A 20819-nucleotide genomic window follows, 5' to 3' on the forward strand; every position below is an offset into this window, starting at 1 on the left:
ATTTGCAACGAAGAAAACCTGCAGACAGTTGTTCAAGCTTTTGTAGCCAGTCCCGGTAAATCGACTCTTAAGGCATCTGCTGAACTATAAATAACAAGAAGAAGCGTACAAAGAATGTTAAAACAATTCAAATTTAAGCAATACCGTCCATCTTTACTCCAAGCACTGTACGAAGATGATTCCGATTAGAATTATATGGAGAGGTATTTCGAGTACTGCACTGATTGGTCCTTATTTTCTTCAAGGAAATGTTAACTCAGAAAGTTCCTTACGATTACTGCAAGAAGTAGTAGTTCCCGAACTCAGAAACCATCCTGTTTTCAATATCCATTCGCTCACCTGGCAACAAGATGGTGCCCCAGAACATTTCGGTATCCAAGTTTGAAAGTTTTTAAATAAGACATTTAATGAATGGATTGGTCGCAGTGGTACAATTGATTGGCCTGCGCGCTCGCCAGATCTGATCTCATGTGATTTTTCACTATGGGGTATTATAAAGGAGACTGTGTATGCTTCAAACAGCAAAATCTTGACGAACTCAGAAACCTAATTAGAAATGCATTTGAACTTGTTAATAACGATAAACCGTTATTGCTAAAAATTTGTGATTCTGTTCTCAGTCATTGTATAAAGTATATAAAAAATCAAGGTGGACATTTCGAACAACTGCTATAACATTTATGTAAGTAATTTCATATAATGAATTTGTTTTCTTGTCGAAAAGTGTTGTACTCAATTAACCTATAACGCCTTTAAATTTCCATGAGATAATAAAGTACCTTTGCGTTAGCCTGGAAATGAGAAAAACTACTGATCTCAGTGTGTCATGTCTATGTCCCAAACGAATATTCAAGAATCTTTACTTATAATGATTACTTATTAATCAATTCTGTGTTCCAGCCACGGATAGCTCAACAGGCAACAAACAACCGATAACAGAATGAGCATCCCATTCAGTTAATGGTGATCAAGATAGGCTAATGAAAGTACCGAATCTTGAGGGGACGGAGAGCCACGTATATGAGGGCAAAGAAAGCCATCGGAAGACGAGACATTTTCGTTTGCTTGCAGGGCCCTAGCTCTCTGTCAAAGCGCAATTTTCTTCATGTTACACAACTAACTAATTACAGTTAGACTTTAGGAATGGCTTGTAGCCATGACTCCAACTCTGTCTACTGTATCAGCCTACATTACCTAAAACTTCTAAATACAAAATGAAGCTTATTGTATATACTAATCCTCACTAACATGCTGGTTTAAATATAGGCAAATTTTAAGATTGTCCTCACCCATCAGTGGAAACAAAAACTCTATTGTTCTCAAACGCAAATAGCTGAACCAAAACAATAGAACCCCTATGTATTAAGGTGAGAGTTTTTTTTTTTTTGTATAAGGAAAAATTAGTAGGCCTACGTGAATATTAGTCCGTGTTTTGCTAATATTGCAACGTTTACACGTGCCAATTATAAAAATGTTATACTATTGAGCACACTTCTTTTGAAATATTTTAAATTATTGCTAATATTTAGGTGGTTAATTAGTTTTGTTTTTAGATTTATTTGCTTTTCTGGTTTGTTATACTTAAATAAATTGTATTGTGCTGCTTTTTTGCAGTGGACCTAGGCTGGAATGTTTTTTTACTTGCTCAATTAATTGTAATTACGCCTTTGAATATATTTTTCATGACAAAAGTAAATAATTTCAAACCTTAGGGCCTAGGTTTATTTAAATATTTTTTGATTTAACAATTGTGTGTTAACAATGTAGAGATCGGTGAGTATACTATATTTTACGTAATCTCACAATCTATTTCTAGACTACTCTAAGCATACTTGGGACAGACCTTGCAGTAGTCTTTTCTGTTGAAAACAAAACATAACTTTTGCACAGAGCAAATATGTTAAAATCTGTCAGATCAGTCATGACTGTCACACGCAGTGTTATGTTATTCGTAACATTCTTAGTGAGATTAGAATATTTATACAATTTGTATGTTTTGAGATTTTAATTTTAATAATAATTAGAAGATTGACATGATTGGTAGTGGGATTATATTAATTAAACTTTAATCCATCTTGATATCCTTTGAAGGACGTACCTGCAACTAATGTCGTCTGCTGTGCTATTTATTTGACAATTAGATTTTAAAATATTATTTTACAGTTGTAATGAATTCTTGGACCTTAATGTTTATTTGTCAATTCATCACTTTTGTTTTGAATTAGGGTAAGTGTATAATTAAGATTTATATAGTTATTTGCATCTCAATTTTACACTATTTAGAATATAACAATAGTTCTGTAATAAGACAAGGCTAGCAACCCCTTGAAAAATTTGTACAGAACCTAAAAGCCTAACATATATAATTTTGGCTTGGTAATCTAATTTTTATGATACATTTTTGTTTGCTATTTCTTTAACCTTTTAGTGTACTGTACTTTGGAGTAGGTCAAGCTTTAGATGTAATGCCCTAACTAGCCTGTTCTAATAAATGGGTTTAGATCTGAGTGAATGGGTTTTCAAAATGGTATTTTTGGAAAAAACTCAATATTATGTATATTGTCTTACTTAACCCTATTTAGGTTAAGTTTAGCCTATAAGGAGCCCCTTTTTACATAAAATTAAAAAACTTTATCACTCAGAAGGAAAATTGGGCAGAGTACGATAAGCAGCCTCAAGTTATTTGTTATATCGCTTATTACAATTATCAGTACTTTATACTTATCGTATAACAGATATATTAATTGAGACTGCAGTATAATAAGGGGTCACCAACACAATCAGATGACCATTATCAAATGATATCGAATCATCAATATTCATGACCAACCAAAGGCCTGAAAACAAAATGTCAAACCAAATAGTGTTATAGATATTCCGAGTAGGGTATCAATCGATACTGATTAATTATTTTTAACGATTAATTAAATAATCTATATCAATAACTGTAAACACTTACAAATAATACTCTTAATGTAATATTTCAAATCTATATAAGTAACATTTGATTATTAAAAATTACAGTCAATTTTAAAAATCTACACGACATTGCTTTGGAAGATGATAAGACATGTTTTTCATGACTTCAACATGTTGGACTCGTGCAGATAAACCCATTATGTGAATTTTGTGGGAAAGAAACAACTGTAACTGTGATAGGAGCAAATATGGTCGTCTTCAGTTTTCCTAATTTTGGTTATAGTAATTTATTTGATCACTGTAAATATTAGATTCATATTTTAATTTAAAACATATGATTGTTATTGAGAACAATAGATACTTTATATCGATTGATAGTCTAGGATTTGAGATACGAATATTAGGTATTGATGATTACATTCTTCGATATAAAAAACCGGGTCCGCCTATCGTACCCTACCCAGCTATAATTTTATATGTAAAAGAAATGTATTTTTCTTTCAGATTACATAATATAACTAAACTTTATTTAAAATCTGTTTAACCAGCGTAGTACTTACGATTACTTTAGCCAATTTGAAATTGTTTACTGTAGATACTGACGCCGTCAGATCTACATTCTTTCATTAAAATGTCATAGTTTGTTTGACTTCAACTAAAATAGTAGATTATTCACACTATATTCTTAATAACAAATTTAGAATGTTAAAAGTTTCCTCAAGTGCATTTTTTGCAGTGTCGTGTTTGTTCTGACTTTTCTTGTAGTGAAACGCTATTTGATTTCCTTTGATTTCCACCATTAATTTTAGCTTTCATCTCCTCTCTACAAACAGGATACTTCGGATTTAAGAAGCTAGCTCCTTTTCTTTTAGCCACTTAAAATATTGCTCAGTACAAACATTTTGAGCCAATATTTGCATATTCATCACCATTGTTCTTGTCGTCACTAGCCTTCTCCTACAAATACAACAAAATAACAACAGCTGATGATGTCACTAGCAACGCTGATAATGACATCACTAGTTTAAATAAAGAAAGCTGGCAATAATTGATTACGAATATCTTGGTTAAATGTCGTATTCGATAGTATCGTTATTTGAAATCGATAATCATCATCCGATGATGTTGGTGGCCCCCTATTACACTGAAGCCTCAATCGATATCAACATATATAAAATACTAAATTAAGGTCACATGTTTCAAATTAATAGAAATATTTTAAATAATTATGTAATGTTTGAAATTTAAAAAAATCCATAACCATTAATCAATCAAAAAATGAAGACCAGTGACAGGAAAAATTTAATTTAATCTTCAAAAGTGATGCCTATGTAGAAATGATTTTACATACAGAATTGTATCAAATCAAATCCAGATTTTTGTTGCCAACGCATGGCAAAAGTCAACTTTTTACTTTTACTCGCTAATGTTTTGTCATACACACCACAAGAAATCTCATTCAAACATACAACATTTACAAACTTACGTATATCCATTCATTCGTCAATTATTTCCACTTCCAGCAACGAATTCAATTAGTTTTTTTAATTGGTGGTCTCCCAATCATATGATAAAAACATTATGGAATGTTTGTGACACTTAAAAGCGTATCAAACGAGTTTTACTACCTTGGGAGTTGGAGGGTTATTAATTGAATCTGGTAATTTGTTGAAAAAATGAATACCTGCTTGTGAAGGCAAGCGTTCATAAATTACTGTTTTGTGCCTACCAGTTTGGTAGTTATCTCTGCCTCTAGTCTCATAGTCATGTATGACTCAGCCATTTGTCATGGCACATTTAGATATACAAATCAGGGTTGTTTCTAAGATGTAGAAACTGGCCAGAGTCAACAGATGCATATTTTTGAAGACTTCCTTGCACGACTCTAAATTTCAACTGAGCAATAATGCGGAAAACTTGTTTTGGCAGCTTGAAAACTCTCATGAATTGATTGTTTGCATAAGCTCCCCACAACACCAGCCTTAAGTGAGATGGGGGTAAATCAAGCCATAATATGCTGTCATCAGAAGAACCTGACTAGGGCAGAATCCAATTTGGAGCAAACATGGTCGACGTGATTATTCCAAGTTAACCCTCGATCTAGGTATATTCCCAGGAATTGAGTAGTAGACTTCTTCCAGCATGGTATCAGTTAACATATCAGCTGGCTCGTCATACCTGTCTACAGATCTCAAAGCAAAATTTAGAAAATTCGGTTTTGCAGAATTTGACTTAAGATTGAGGCTGTTGAAATATTAAATCGCAGTTGTTTATCTCAACAAACCTCTGCTGTTCCAGAATCAATGTTGATTTGCTAGTGATTTATGTCTATAGCTCAATTTTTTCTCACTACATCCTGCGGTAAACAGACAGACAGTAGGAGAGACAGACAAAAGAGATATTTGGCCAACTCCTTGTTTGATTAGAAAATATGAAAAATTCAGTTCTATAACTCAATTTCAAGATATCCTCTGTGTCAAAGGCTTTGCTAACACATACCAAAATCCCCTAGAAGAACATTCATCATCATTTGGTTTTCAAGGTATCATGTGGGGAGAAAGACAGAAGAGAAGTTCTACTAGCTTCTAAGTGATTGGCGTACCCCTACCTTAACCTCTAAAGCAGAGCAAAGGCCCTTTTAGGACTAGGTGAAATTTCTAAGTTTTGTGTCTTAATTAATTTTAAGGATGCGTTCTTCACAAAACATTTTTGGAATATGCACCATAAATGGGAACCGATGAATATCTTTACTATTTTTGTTTACAATAATACTTTATTTATTTCACTATCAATAACCTTATAGGCTCATAATGTACAACAAAATTCCATTTAAAAAGACAAATTATGATGTCTTAAGATTATTTGCAGAAATGAGATATGTCAAGTGGTGTAATAGATAAATAACCCTATCCAATCTGTATATGTGAACCCTACATTAGTTTGGAACACATATTTGATCACCTGATGTGCATGTAATATTTCTTGAAAGATAAAATATAACATCCTTTAGGGTTTTTTTAGTGATTTAACAATAAAACATTTTGACTTTGACAAGTGAGAAACTTCCTCTTATCCGATTAAATCAATCTAATATTCTATTAAATTCAATTTTGAGCATATTTTTTATAACAAATTTATTATAACAAAATAATCTCTTCTTATTAGTAAAATTTGATTGATTTACAATTTTTATTAAATAACAAGTCATTAATTGCAACTAAGAAAATAATCTTAGTAAAAATGACTATACACTGTCAATAGAATAACATTTCTATTATATTATATTACTCCTAGGTAAGATCATAACATTTGCCAAACAAGGGCCAATCTCTATTACTATTAATAGATTATTTCATAAGCTGTTCAAAAAGCCATTGTGTGCCTGTATGATAAAACAGGGATTGTTGATAAATACATCAAGGCATTTAGGCTTGTTCCAGGCTCTACGTCAGGTTGAGGTACTTGGCTGGGAAAGGGTTATTCTTGTAGAAATATAGTTATTAGGCAATCCAGTATTTTTTTTTCATTCTGTAATTTCCTTCTCAGTAATAAACAGACATATCTTGTAGAATAAATGTAGTTAAGTATTATGATCTACAATACAATAGGCTTGATTGGGCAAGAAAATGTCCATGTCACATGACCCTATGGATCTATTGTGACTTAATCCTGGTATCTAGATAACCCAGGTCATCTTGAGGCTCTTGATAAACCCTAGGAGCTAAAAGTTCCATCTCAGTAGGTTTTATAAAAGCACTATAAAGGTGTTTCGACCTAGTCAGACAGGCGCTTGACAAACACAGATGGTGTGTATAGTAGTCTCCTTGGACTCTGTGCAGAAATAAGATATGTAAGTCCTCCTCCTTAGACTAATAGCTATAGTCTCAGCATTCTAACTGAGAGATCACGGGTTAGGGACCCGGGGAGGTCCAGTCATGTACTTTGTACCAGTGGACTTCGAAGCCGGCATAGCTGATGCTGAGGCTTAAATGAGAATTTAAAAAAAAAAGATATGTAAGACAACTTAGACACAAAAGTGCAGCTGCTGAGAGATCTCAGTGCAGCTTGACTGTCCAGTAGAATCTAGATCTTGGCAATCTTCAGGTTTCTTGATAGTTGATCCTGACACACGTGTACTGGATATTTTAAATACATATTTCAAATTATATAAAAGGTTCAGGTAGTTATAATGAATTCCCAGTTAAAATAATGTAATTGAACTAAACACCAAATGAGGATAAAATTAATACTTAAGTCAAAACTTCAATGTGATTGGTTTAAGAGGACACTGTTAAGAATCTGAAATAGCATTCTATGATACAATACCCAAGAGAGCAAATGCTAAAATTTCCTCAGAACCTCAGAAAATTGATGATAAGGTTCATACAATGATAGTTATTTAATATATAAACATATATCTTATGATTATATGTTTATAGTCAATTAAAAGACATTGTTATTCTGAAAATAGTGTTTAAAGAGTACTAATTTTTAGTGCTGTATTTGCCTTGATTAAAATTAAAAAAACCAACAAACCTATATTGATATTCGAGGAATACATGGCTGTTTTAAGTATGTGTTCACACTTGAGCCATGATCACTAATCTCCTAAATGATTGATTTTAATTAGTTATTACTTGTACCTTTCTTGTATAAATTTCATTAAAGGTACACTGTTGGTAAGAAGCAAACCTCAAACCTATACTGCTTGAATTGATCCAATGAGATATAAAGTAAAAACTATTGACGAAGCACCAGTACCTTATGAAAACTAATTTATTAAATCTTGACACATTAATGTTTAGTATTATTTTAAGCAAACGGAGAAGCCTGAAAATTGTTATGTAATGGTTTGTTGGGAAGCCAGATAAATGACTGTGAATGGATGTAACAGGATTCTCCGGAGGTTACATTGGAAAGTGAGTAAACTGCTTACATCAGTGTGTAACGTTACCTCAAGCAGGTTAGTGTCTTGTTAACTGTTGAGATGGGTAATAGTGCTACTAGTGGGGGAACGGTTTGTTTACGCCCGCCAAATGCACTTATTGCTTGTACTCATGGTAAGAAAGTTTCATTTCAATATAGTAATATATAATTTAAAGACCTACAGATTAAACATTAATAATTTTATATTTCGGTTTTTTTTATAATTATAAAATTATTTCAGAATATTGTGTCCTTGCAGGAACGCAAGGGAAAATCTGCTGTTTGATATTGTAATTTATATTGCAACATTTAAATTGCTGTTTATAGATGGATATACAGGCGGATTAAAACATTGTGTAAGACAAGCTCTCATTAAAAGTTTTAAATCTCTAACAAAGACATGGATGTGTACAATTTTTACAGGATATTTGTTTAAAATGGTTCAGAATTAGTGAGAGGATTAATTACTTCTTGAGTATTTTAAGTTAACAAGTTAGTTGGAGTACAGTAGCTAAAAGATGTATTTTACAAGGAAAGTTCCTGTAGTTTTAGTATTTTCCTCAGGAATCTACCATTATAAAGAAACAAATACTTGCCTTGGTAGCCCTCAACGAATTACAAGATAAACTGGTTGATGAAATTTGTATTGTACCAATGAGTTGTACACTTCACTTTTCTCATATAAAAAACTTCAAAATTAACTATCAAGTATGTTTTAAGATTTTTCATTTATTCAACCAATCAATCTCTTATTAACTTTATTTTCTTAGATAAAAGCAATACAGTCATATTTTTTACAAAATAGTAAATCACAGTACAAATTTAGGATAGAGCAAGTATACATACAGTAATTTTTTGTACAAATCAAGAAAATAAAAATAAATATTTATAAAGAAAATGTTGATGGATTGTTCTCCCAGTTCAAGAACTCCTTCACTGAGTAGAATGAGTATTGCAGGAGCCACTTGGTTGTGACAGACTTCAGTCTATTAACAGAAAGTCTCTTCAAGTGGTCAGGTAGTCAGGTAAATATAGCTCCAGATTTGTATGCAGGTTTTTTCTAATAGTCTTAGATTGTGATTGTGCTGTTCCATAGTTTAAATTTATTACTTCACTATTATTTTTTCCCCGAGGGAAAGAGACGGTTTTCTCCGCACGTAGTCCTAAAAGGACCTTTATACCTCCCTTACTTTTGTTTTTGCCCTCAAAATATGAGACTATTACAAAAGCCAATCAGATTTGAAGACTCCTGTACTTTGATGTCCTTTGGGCTGAGGAGATATGTCCTTAGGAATTTTTTGATTGTTTTAATCCTGAGGCCCCCCCTACTCCAGTTAAAGGATCTAATCTTCTTTTCCCAGTCTTTTACAACAGCTCTGCTGTAGGAGAAAGCTACTCCTCAGCCCGGCTCTGGCCCTACCGTAAGAGACTCTGTTCCTATTTTGGCAAGGTTATCTGCTGTTTCATTACCATGAACGCCTCCATGGCCCAGCACCCAATCTAGTGTTAATCTGTTCTTCTTCGCCAGTTCTACCAGAGCATTCCCAAACTGCTTTTGAATCAAACGAACAGGTGTCAAGTGCCTTTAGTGCAGCCTGGCTGTTAGAGAGTATTAAATACTCTGCTCCTTTTTGGCCTAACTTGTAGGAGTCTTCTAGTACATGATTCTACTACCATGACTTCTACTTGGAAGACCGTGTTTCCCCAGTAGCGCAGCTAGGTAATTCCTTGTCCGTATATACCGAATCCTGCCCTTGAGTTAAGGCTTGAACCATCTCTATAGAACTTTTGGACTCCTAGAGTAGGGTAGACCTCCCTTTTTGCTCTATTTTCCCTATCTTCAATAGAGACTATGTATGGTTTCTCAAAGGAGTATTTATTAACCATTGCTTTTGACACATTGGTTAGCATTTCAGCCTCAGGAATTCCTGGGTTATTTTCATGTGATCTTCTGAGGAGGTAGTTTTTATTACAGTGGAACCTGGCTAATTCGAACTTGTATAATTCAAAATCTTCTTTAATTAGAGTATTTATATTGGCCCCTAGCATTTTCTATATAAATAATGCAAAAATATCGTGGTTAATTCGAAGTTTATTTTGGATAATTCGAACTTTTTATTCGAACCCGATGCCGATTTTAAAGTGGAAAGATTCGCGAAAAGACGCTGCACTCTTTCTAATCACAAGGCACTTGCTTCAAGGGCATTGGACACAGATCTAGCCACACTCCCGCCTGGCCGGCCGGCTCGGCCCTATGCTTCCGCGCCTATTGTTTTGTAGACGTGACTCATCGCGACTGACACAAGCTGCGCTGCCTGCAAGACCACTCCACCCCCCACCCACTCCACTCCCATGTCGTCGCCTCGTAATCCTCGAACATACAAAACTGTCTTTGGCTCAGAAAATAGCGGCAATCAAAGAAGTAGAGAAGGGAGTTAAGAAAAAATCTGGGATTGCCAAGGACTTTGGAATTCCTCCTAACACATTGTCCACCTACTTAAAGAATAAAGAAAAAATTCTCGGGAGTGAAAGTGAAAACATTAAAGACCGGAAAAGGTTAAGGGAGCCAGAAAATCCAGATTTGGACAATTGTGTTTGTTTTAAAGTGGTTCAAACAAACTAGGGATCACAAGATTCCAGTGAGTGGTCCTCTCATAAGAAACAAAGCTGAACAATTCGCTACTGAATTGGGGAAACAAGATTTTAAGGCTAGTTTAGGGTGGCTTGAAGGCTTCAAAGATCGCAACAAAATTTCGTTGAAATCCATTTGTGGTGAAAGTGGAAGCATTAATCAACAAGAAGCCAACCAATGGAAAACAGATTTGGAGGAGATGATTCAGGATCAGGACAAAAGGGACATCTTCAATGTTGATGAAACGGGACTTTGTTTTTAATGCACCCCTGAAAAAAACACTCGCATTTAAAGAAAAAAATGCCACGGAGGAAAGAGAGAATTACTCTCCTGGTTGGTGCAAACATGGATGGATCAGAAAAGCTGCCTTTACTAATGATCGGCAAGTCGGCTAGTCCCCGTTGTTTGAAGAACGTCAAATCAAAACCAGTGGAGTATGTGAACAGCGCAAGAGCTGGGATGACCAGTCACCTTTTTGAGAAATGGTTGTTGAACTTAGACAAAAAGTTCATAAAATAAAAACGAAAAGTTATCTTGTTTATAGACAACTGTGCTGCGCACAACACGATTCCAGTAATGGAAAATGTTAAAGTGATTTTTTTCCCTGCCAATATGACTTCAGTTGTCCAGGGGGTCATAAAAAAATCTAAAACAGTTTTACTGACGTTTATTGGTTGAGTACATACTGACTGAAGATTGTGACGCCCTAAAAATCAAGTTAGACATTCTTCAAGCCTCTCGCATGTGCAAGAAAGCTTGGGACAAAGTAGCGCCCGAAACGATCAAACATTGCTTTAAAAAAGCTGGTTTTGTAAAAAAGGAGGACGACGCTGAAAAAGCCAACGACATTATAGCGGAAGCGGTACCTTCAGTTGACGGCTGGGAGGACGTCATTAGTGACCCTGCCATCTCGTTTGAAGATTTTGTCAACGTGGATGAAGATGTTGCAGTATGTGGTGAGATAACAGACGCGGAGATCATCCCTGAAGTGCTCAACAATAAACATGATGGCGACATGGCATCGGGTGACGAAGAAGGCGAGTCATCAGTTGGGGCGGAAATAAACGTTCCGAGTGCGGCCGGAGCAGCACATCACATCATGGAACTTAGACATTTTTTTTTAAGTAAAAATGACGTAAATGAGTCTATTTTCAATTAATTGAATATGGCAGAATCTTTGAAACACTTACCTTTAGAAAACAAGTAAAGATTTCCGACTTCTTTCGAAAAAATAATATTGTACTGTATAATGTTCCTTATCACCATTCAACTTATTTTCTTTTATTGATAAACATATACTGTAATTGTGTATTGTTTATATAATTCATGGTTCAATTTTGCACTGTTTTACCATACTTTGCTTAGTAGAAATGCACAGAAAAACATACATTTACAACCACTCATGTTATTTTCAATAAAGGTTTTCAGCAAAGATGTGAAGTGTCATTATTTTAAGCCTTTAATTCTTAACTTTTTTAATTCGAATTTTTGAATAATTCAAATTTTTTTATTGGTCCCTTGAGATTCGAATTATCCAAGTTCTACTGTACCTTTTTATGTAGAAGCTTCATTGCACTTAAAAGCGGTTGTCCTCATCACCTCCTGCCCCAGAGGAGTGTATCCCAGGACTACTTCAATTGCCAGGGTTGGACAGGAGCTCATTGCTCCTTTGATGTTTACGCAAGCTAGACTTTGAAGACTGTGCGCTCTTAACAGCTGTTATTTGTTCTACTTTCAGCCACCACACTAATGCAGCATCTGGACCATCGGTTTTATAATAGTATCATATAAAAGAATAATTTTATATAAAACAATAAATCATTTTGGGTTTCAAACCACTTTTAAATCCAAAGAGTCTCTTGCAGGCCCCAAGGGCCATTGTCGCTTTAGATATTTTGTTCTCAATATGTAAGTTCTAAGTCAGTCTCTCATCCAGAACTATATCCAGATATTTGACTTCTTTTGATTGTTTTATCCTGATTCCTTCCAGGACAGGACACGCTGGAACTTTCTTTTCCTGGTGAAGGTTATTACATTTGTTTTAGATGGGTTAATCCTTAGATCTTCCCCATGACACCAGTTGCGTATGAAATTGAATTCTTCTTGAATTAGGCATTGTATCATGCCTTTGTTTTTCCCCTTTGACCATAAGCACTAGGTTGTCAGCATAGAATAGTAGCCTTATCAGTTAGCCTCTTTTCTGCTTAAAGCAATTTGGGGTGTAATTTTCAGTGAAAGGCAGCCCAAACAATATAAAAACAGCGGTTAGGATAAGCTTACAATTGGTTGCAGAGACACAACCAATCCCTTTGAAATTTCAGAACAACTTAATATACATTTCATAAATTCTGCTGAACAGGCTCTCAAGAACAATTCCATGTGAGATCCCTAGCAATGAACACATTCAAAACCTCGTCCTCCAGTCCACCAACCTGGAATAAGTGATAAATGTCATCAAAACCTCAAGGCCAAAGCTGGTCATGATAAAATATCCCCAGACCTTGTACAGGCTTGTAAGGAAGAGATTTTACATCTTCTAGTTAATATAATCAATAAGTCATTTGCACAAGGAGTTTTCCCAAGCATGCTAAAACAAGCTAAGGTACATCCAACACTCAAAACAGAAGATAAAATGAAATAAGAAAACTACAGGCTCATATCAGTTCTATCCCTGCTCTCTAAAAATATTTTGCCTTATCAAAGTTGCTGTATCACTTGGTAACCAACGGTCTGGTGCCAGAATAACAGTACGGATTTTTAGCTGGACGCTCTACATCCACAGCTATAATAAACAACCAAACACCTCATAAACTCCCTCGAACAAGGAGAACAGTAACTGCTTAAGTCTTTACTGTATGAAATGAGGAGACTAAAACAGATTAGCAGCACTGATACAGTTAAAAAAAGCATATTTCACTCTTTTTGCAATATGGCCTGGCAGCTTGGGGAAGCTACTCCAAAGGAAACTTCAAAAGAGTCCTAGTACTCCAGAAGAAGGCTATATGTATTCTCTCCAATTTACTCCTGTAGGAATGTATTGAGAGATCTAAACATCCTTACAAATGTTGGACTCTTCATTATTAAGGTAGTTAACTATGCAAACATAAAACCTCTGATAAATCCACAATTTCCACACCTGAGTGAACAATTATGCTCTACCTGTCTATCATCTGACCATGTATGAGAAGCAGTCATTGTATCTTGGTGACAAATATTAGAATATACTTCAGAAAAAAAATATAGTCCTTAACAAACAGCGTCTGAGGAAAATCATCTACAAGTGACTGCTGGACCACCCTTTCTACAGTATAGAAGAATTTGAGTCTGCAACTAAAAACCTTAACCAACCAACTATTAAACTAAATTGATTTATTGTAAATTTTATGAAAACACTGAAATGTATATATTGTGTAGGCTAAGATGATGAATTATTACTATACTCAATGGATATGTTAATGGTAATAAAGAATTATGACTGACTGTGTTCAGTATTCTGGGATTCCCAGTTCCTATTTATTGTGATCAATTATCACACAGGTCAACAGCCAGTATTACTACAATATGCTAGCAAATAAAACAATGCCAGCTTTAGAACGCAGTGTTGAACTCTGTTATCAAGTCAAGTAATCAAGCAAAGGAGGAATGTAATAAGTGGCTCAAAATTTTGTCTAATGAATCCTTTACATATTTTATAATGGTTATAGTAACACCGTCACTATAACCAGAGGAAAACGTGTTTTTAAATGAACTAATTATCTTATTAACTTCAGCTGGAGAACTTCAGGTAGATGGAATTTTTTCTGTATTTTTGCATTATTTATTAAATGGTAAAATTGGACATCACTTGTCAGTAGCTGACCATCATGGTCTGATAAGACTGTTATCATTCCCTCCATCTTCAACTGGTTCTTACTGAATTTTGTTATGCAGTTGTCTATAGCGGTTTCTGATGTTTTTCCCACTCTGGTAGGGAAGTCTACTAGGTAACTGAGCCCATGTCTTAGCAAAATATTCTTGAAGTCCTTGAAACATATCTCCTTTAAACTATCAATAGTTATACCTCCCATAATAACAGTATATTCATATATATTTAATAAAAATTCTATGAAACATTCTAATTTTTCTAAAAAAACTTTTAACTTTAGAATTAGGAGACCTATATGTTCTTGTCAATGTCAATACAACAGTAAATGAATTTATATTAACTCCTATAGTACAAACTTCAAACAGCTTATCTTCTAATAACATATTAACAGATTCTGACAGATTTACAGGACTCCATCCAACTTCTTCTTGACATTATCAAGCTATCTCCTCCAGTTGATTTTCTGTAGCTAGCAAGCAAATAATAATTTTTTAGTTTAATCTATTAATTTCCTAAACTACTCATTTTGTGTTCCATTAGTATTATATCAGGATATGTTTTTGATAAAATAACTTCCAAAGCCTCTATACGGCTTGGTAAATACTGAATATTTTACATTCATTGGAGAGAAATTTAAAGATGAGTCATATTCACATTTACGCATGTGTGATGTTAAGACATTTGTATCACCAGGTGAGATTACAGATATAGAATCAGATTCGTTAGTATTGGTGGCAGTATTATTCAAGCTATTTTGACTGGGATTAAAGCCAAGGAACAGGCTAGGAGATATTGATAGTATTTCGTCTTATACAAGCCATATATGATCGTCAAGTCTTTAATCAGATACAAAAAAACAAACAGTAATTTTAATATTGCTGTAACTTAGAATATAATGTAATTGGTAGACTTAATAAGGTTTAAAATAATGAGGGATTGTTCACAGGGAAATATCCAGTTTTTCCTCTGTTTATACACAAAAATTAATATTATTACTATTATTATACTAGATGTGAGGATATTCTTAGTTTAATTGTAAAAAATCTAGAGAGATAATTATGGTTGTACCATTGAGCATAATGAAAAAGAGATCTTTACTTGGTGTTGGAAAAAGTAAAGATTACACATATGTTTATTACATATTTTAAAATTATTAAGATATTTGAGATTGTCAAACAGTATATGATAATACCGATTGTGAGAGGAGCAACGATTAAATCTGACTCTCAGTCAGAATGTCATTCTCAATAATGAAAGTCTATAGTCCGATTAAGTGATGTTTTATTGTTAGACATGATTTCAAAAATTGGTTCTATAACCATATAAAATTAATTTAAACTTGTACTCATAATTCTAATGAATAAATAACATTATTTGTTATCAAATAAAATAAATATTTTCAGGGCATCATCTAGATGCCAGGATGGGTGGAGCAGTCAGCCACTTCTTCCAGTCCGGGAGTGCGCTGTTAACTGTTGGTAACCATCGGGGCTGCTCAGATGCAACCAGAGCCCGCGTCAGGATGGTATTCGATGTATTGAGAGCGAATCCCAGAGTCACTGTTCAACGACTCGAAGGTCTTCTTTCACAAATACCAAAGGTATCCAACTATTTTATTTTACTATATTTACATTTGGATTACTTTGTGTAAATATTGAGATTCAATACTACGTACATTTTTCTTATTAGTGAGTTATAAAAAAACACCTGTTGCTATGTTTTTCCTCGCTTACCAAGAGTGTAGAAGCTTTTTGGTGGGTTGATGACCACATGAAACGGGAGATCACTTATTATCCAATTCATTGGTTAATTAACTAATAATCGTTTCTAAGGATCAGTTGATTGTAGATAGCATCTAGACTACACAGGACACTCACACTCATTCTACACATTTGTGTACAACTTGATGTCCAGTGTTTTATCTTCCAATCGCTAAATGTGTTGCTAAGCGCTGATCTCCAGAATGGCTGGACCAATTTGACTATTTTAAAAATATTTTTTTTTAATTCCGAGGAAGGTTTGTATAGAGAGAAAAATTTGAAAAGTTTCTTATATCATTTTAAAATTTGGAAAAGTAATGATAATGATTATGAAACATAATAAGAATGTGACTGACCGTAAAGAGCTGTTGGCACTTTCAGCTGAAGTTCACCAAAGAGGCAGAAACATTTGTTTGAGTTTAAAGTTTAGAAAATATTAAACATAGAGTGCTTGATCAGTTGTGTAATGCATATTGAAAAGACGAAGTTACTATCTAATTTTTACTTCAGATTGCACCAGTGACAAATTTTAACCATTGAATGCATTGGAAATAGTATTTAAACCCTGTTATAAAACCTATCTTAATCATGAAAGGTGTGAGTGTCTGTACATAATGTATTCGAAACTTAATTTATTACTTATATTATTAATAGAGAAAATACAAAAAATCGTAGGCTATTGTAAATCAACCCACATGGCTAGTTTTGTTTAGCAAAAAAAATTAAGAACAACAAGTTATTAAATTGCAGAAGCCTAGAATTAAAATTTATACTAAAAAAATACATTTCCGTTTAAGGACACTAGAAGGAGAGTAAGTAAGATTTATACTACTGTCCATGTGTGACTTTTTTACATTTTCAGTTGCAGAAAAAGATGGAAATTAGTCCAAAATAGGAGAGAAAATGATAGGTAGAAAGGGCACTGGTACCCACATTAGGGACCCCTTTTAATTTATCCGACTTGTGACAAGACGATAACGTTATTGGGCTCAACATTGGGCTTCTGGGTTAGAGTTATCAATGTATACTCCATAATAAGGACATAAAATGACATCGTATCAGAAAATGTTTTAGATATCACATTTAATTTGAATCTGTTTCTATGACTTTCCTACTAAAAGTTTTTTCTAACCTAAAAATAAAAAAAAACTTTCTCTCTTATTACTTTTTTAATGTTTTTAATTGTTTGAAGTTTATTTATGGTGCATGTCATCACCATGGATCTCCATGGGATTTGGCTGAACAAATATTTTTATATTAGTTTATGTATAACCACGATGGCAACAAGAAAGTATGTAGTAGAATAAATAAATTTGTAAACAAACAACCCTGTAAACATTGACTGATCTATTGGATGTCGATCTTGTAACTTCCAGAGAGCAATTGACACTAAAAGTGTTGATTTATATTTTACCTTTAAAAGAATTGTTACTGGTCAAAGACCTTTAAATTATACATCAACCAAAAGCCTTTGTAATCTACTTAAAATGCACTTATAAACATTTAAAGATAACCAGTTCGGCCAGTTGTTGGGTTTTATTCGTAACATTTTTGGGTAGAATGGTTCTGATCATTTATTTGGTGTTAAAAACGCTAAAAATATAAAAATTAAATCAAATTTGTTTTGTATTTTTATTTTGAATTTATAATACCAACTATTATTTTAGGATTAAATTATGGTTTATTGGGTTTAAAAATTAGCATTAATGAAAATGGAAAAGTGGTCAAATTAGACCACTTGTTTCATATCTGTAAAAATTCAAAGGAATGTTTGACTAACATTACAGTTTAATACTGTACAACTTTTGAATTAGTAACTTTAGGGGTTTGTGATTTGTGCCATTCTGGTTATTAAATACTTTCTTTTCTGTGTGAAAAAAGAAAAATGTGTTGAGTCCATTGGTTTGTAAGCATTATAGAAAGTGAAAATAGATATATACACATTATTTATATATATATATATATATATATAAATATATATATATATAATATAAATATATATTATAATTCTTGTAGCAAGAAATGCATGTAGCTAATGTTTCAGAGTGAAAATGTCCTAGTAGTCCACAATGAAGAGGGATACAATCTGCTACAGAAGGTTGTGGCCATCAATAACGTGGACATGCTCCGCTGGATCCTGTCTCGTAACACTGATCTTAATCGTGGGGCATGCTCCTTCCCACTGCACATCGCTTGTCTTAGAGGGTAATTCTGGATACATCTAAAACAACTCAAGTGTTTATTCTAGAAGTCAATAAATTAAAAATATTGGTTTTCTTCCAAATAAAACCTCAATTTTGATAAGTGACAACAGTCATCCAAAGGACGAGGCCAACACGTTTTATAAATAAGTTTTTAAAATCAGTAAATGTCACTTACCAGACATTTTCTTACTAAAGCAAATCATAACTCAGATATGAATGAAAATTTGCAAACCATCATATTTCAAGATGTCCATTTCAAATAGTATCTCTTAATATTTCTAGAAACAATAACTTATCAAAAGAATTTCTTATGAAGAAATGTATTCCTCACTTCGATTTTTAATCAATGTTAATGCCAAATCATAACTCAGATATGAATGAAAATTTGCAAACCATCATATTTCAAGATGTCCATTTCAAATAGTATCTCTTAATATTTCTAGAAACAATAACTTATCAAAAGAATTTCTTATGAAGAAATGTATTCCTCACTTCGATTTTTAATCAATGTTAATGCCAAATCATAACTCAGATATGAATGAAAATTTGCAAACCATCATATTTCAAGATGTCCATTTCAAATAGTATCTCTTAATATTTCTAGAAACAATAACTTATCAAAAGAATTTCTTATGAAGAAATGTATTCCTCACTTCGATTTTTAATCAATGTTAATGCCAAATCATAACTCAGATATGAATGAAAATTTGCAAACCATCATATTTCAAGATGTCCATTTCAAATAGTATCTCTTAATATTTCTAGAAACAATAACTTATCAAAAGAATTTCTTATGAAGAAATGTATTCCTCACTTCGATTTTTAATCAATGTTAATGCCAAATCATAACTCAGATATGAATGAAAATTTGCAAACCATCATATTTCAAGATGTCCATTTCAAATAGTATCTCTTAATATTTCTAGAAACAATAACTTATCAAAAGAATTTCTTATGAAGAAATGTATTCCTCACTTCGATTTTTAATCAATGTTAATGCCAAATCCGTTTACTGATTTCTTTTCTTGTTATTTATAGGCCTAACTAAGTGAATACGATTTTTCATTTTTACAAGAACCAAAATTGCAAAGAACTAATTTACTGAACTGTTAAATTATGTTGTAATGTTCTATAAAACTGTAATGTCCAGGTGCTTGGTGTAATATTGTTATCACAACAAATCATTGTTTCTCGGGCTTTAACCTGATCGGCTTATAATCTTTCTTTCAGCTTAAGATTTTTGAGTTTGACTGCTAAGTTCTTTTAGCTGTTACCGTCTCAGAATAAAAAAAATGCTCAGTCTCTTTGTCGTTTAGTCTTGGGAATAATAGTGTCAGTGTTTTAAGCTCCACACTCGATTAATAGACTGATTTCTGTGTTCTCTTGGTGATGAAGTCGTTTTGTTGGGTTAATAAATTACCTCACGTTGGTGATGCCATATGTTAATTGCGCAGATGTGTAGATTTAATAAATAACAACACGGGTAACAAAGATATTATGATATGATAAAGATCAAATGTGTGTGGGGATAACATGTGATAGCCCGATGTTGATTGCCCCTTACATCATAATATCTAAGTCCCAATCCAGGAATATGGGTTGTTATAAACTTCAGTGATGTCATAGTTATAGGTTGGGTGTCTAACTACCCATGTCATATCATATGTAGATGTCCAAGTCCAGGTGTATTTTAAAATATTAATAATATTTCCTTTTTTGGATATGTAGATATTTAAATGTAGATATTACCAATGTAGATATTTAAAATGTGTGTCAGTCAATATATGCCTAGACCAGTATAGGTGATGTGATAAATTGAGGTTAAACCTTGTAGTATGTTCAGTATCAATAACATACTCACCACCAGTTTACTTCAGGTTCAACAACCTTTCCTCACTTTAATTTAAACTACACTACTACTATTTGTTGTTGGGCTTAGACCTAGGCTACCATCACTTTACTGTTTGTTACGATTTTCAATGTGGGAAGATTGTAATCACTATCACTTTGTATATTTTCGTAAATACTAGAATATATGAGCTGTTGGGAAAACATTGTAGTACTAGAGGACATGCTGAAAAATCCTGGTCTTCAACCTGCAGAATATTTTGAAAGATAGGTAACAATAAGCATAATTTTTTCCAGCTTAATACAATAAATTAAAAATATAACAATCTATTATAAAATAATTTAATGTATATGTTACACTCAAACACCGAATTACGGACAATGTCCGAAAATTTTTTTTTGTACTCACTCCGCGATGTGGACAATCGTGAATTACCCACGTCGCGTATTTGAGCATTTTTTTCGGGGACATTGGCCGAAGCGAAAAATACCCAGAAACGCTGTTGTGCGGTAAGCGAAAGTACTCAAGAGACGAATATAAACACGTTCATCGGAGATTGAGCAAAAACCATAATTACCCATTAACCCGACGTGGGTAATCTAATTTGCCCACGTCGGGGGTTGTGGGTATTTGTAATTTGCGCAAAAACGCCGAAAAAGGCCTC

The 20819-nt window shown here is 33.4% G+C and overlaps 1 protein-coding gene across 3 annotated transcripts; it reads left to right on the forward strand.

The window, feature by feature from the left end:
• Nucleotides 1-1677: 1677 nt before the first annotated feature.
• LOC124357301 lies at nt 1678-20473 on the forward strand. 3 transcript variants are annotated; one of them, XM_046808963.1, is made up of 3 exons: nt 1678-1773; nt 15746-15942; nt 18147-20473. In XM_046808963.1, exons 2-3 carry the CDS (start codon nt 15766-15768, stop codon nt 18309-18311), a joined length of 342 nt encoding a protein of 113 aa, XP_046664919.1. In that variant the 5' UTR covers nt 1678-1773; nt 15746-15765; the 3' UTR covers nt 18312-20473. The 3 variants fall into 3 exon arrangements, with proteins under 3 accessions (XP_046664919.1, XP_046664918.1, XP_046664916.1); XM_046808962.1 differs by lacking the exon at nt 1678-1773 and adding an exon at nt 1875-2226; XM_046808960.1 differs by lacking the exon at nt 1678-1773 and adding an exon at nt 7381-7979.
• Nucleotides 20474-20819: the final 346 nt, after the last annotated feature.

This window comes from Homalodisca vitripennis, chromosome 3 (genome assembly GCF_021130785.1).
Source record: "Homalodisca vitripennis isolate AUS2020 chromosome 3, UT_GWSS_2.1, whole genome shotgun sequence".
Taxonomy (NCBI): Eukaryota; Metazoa; Arthropoda; class Insecta; order Hemiptera; family Cicadellidae; genus Homalodisca; species Homalodisca vitripennis.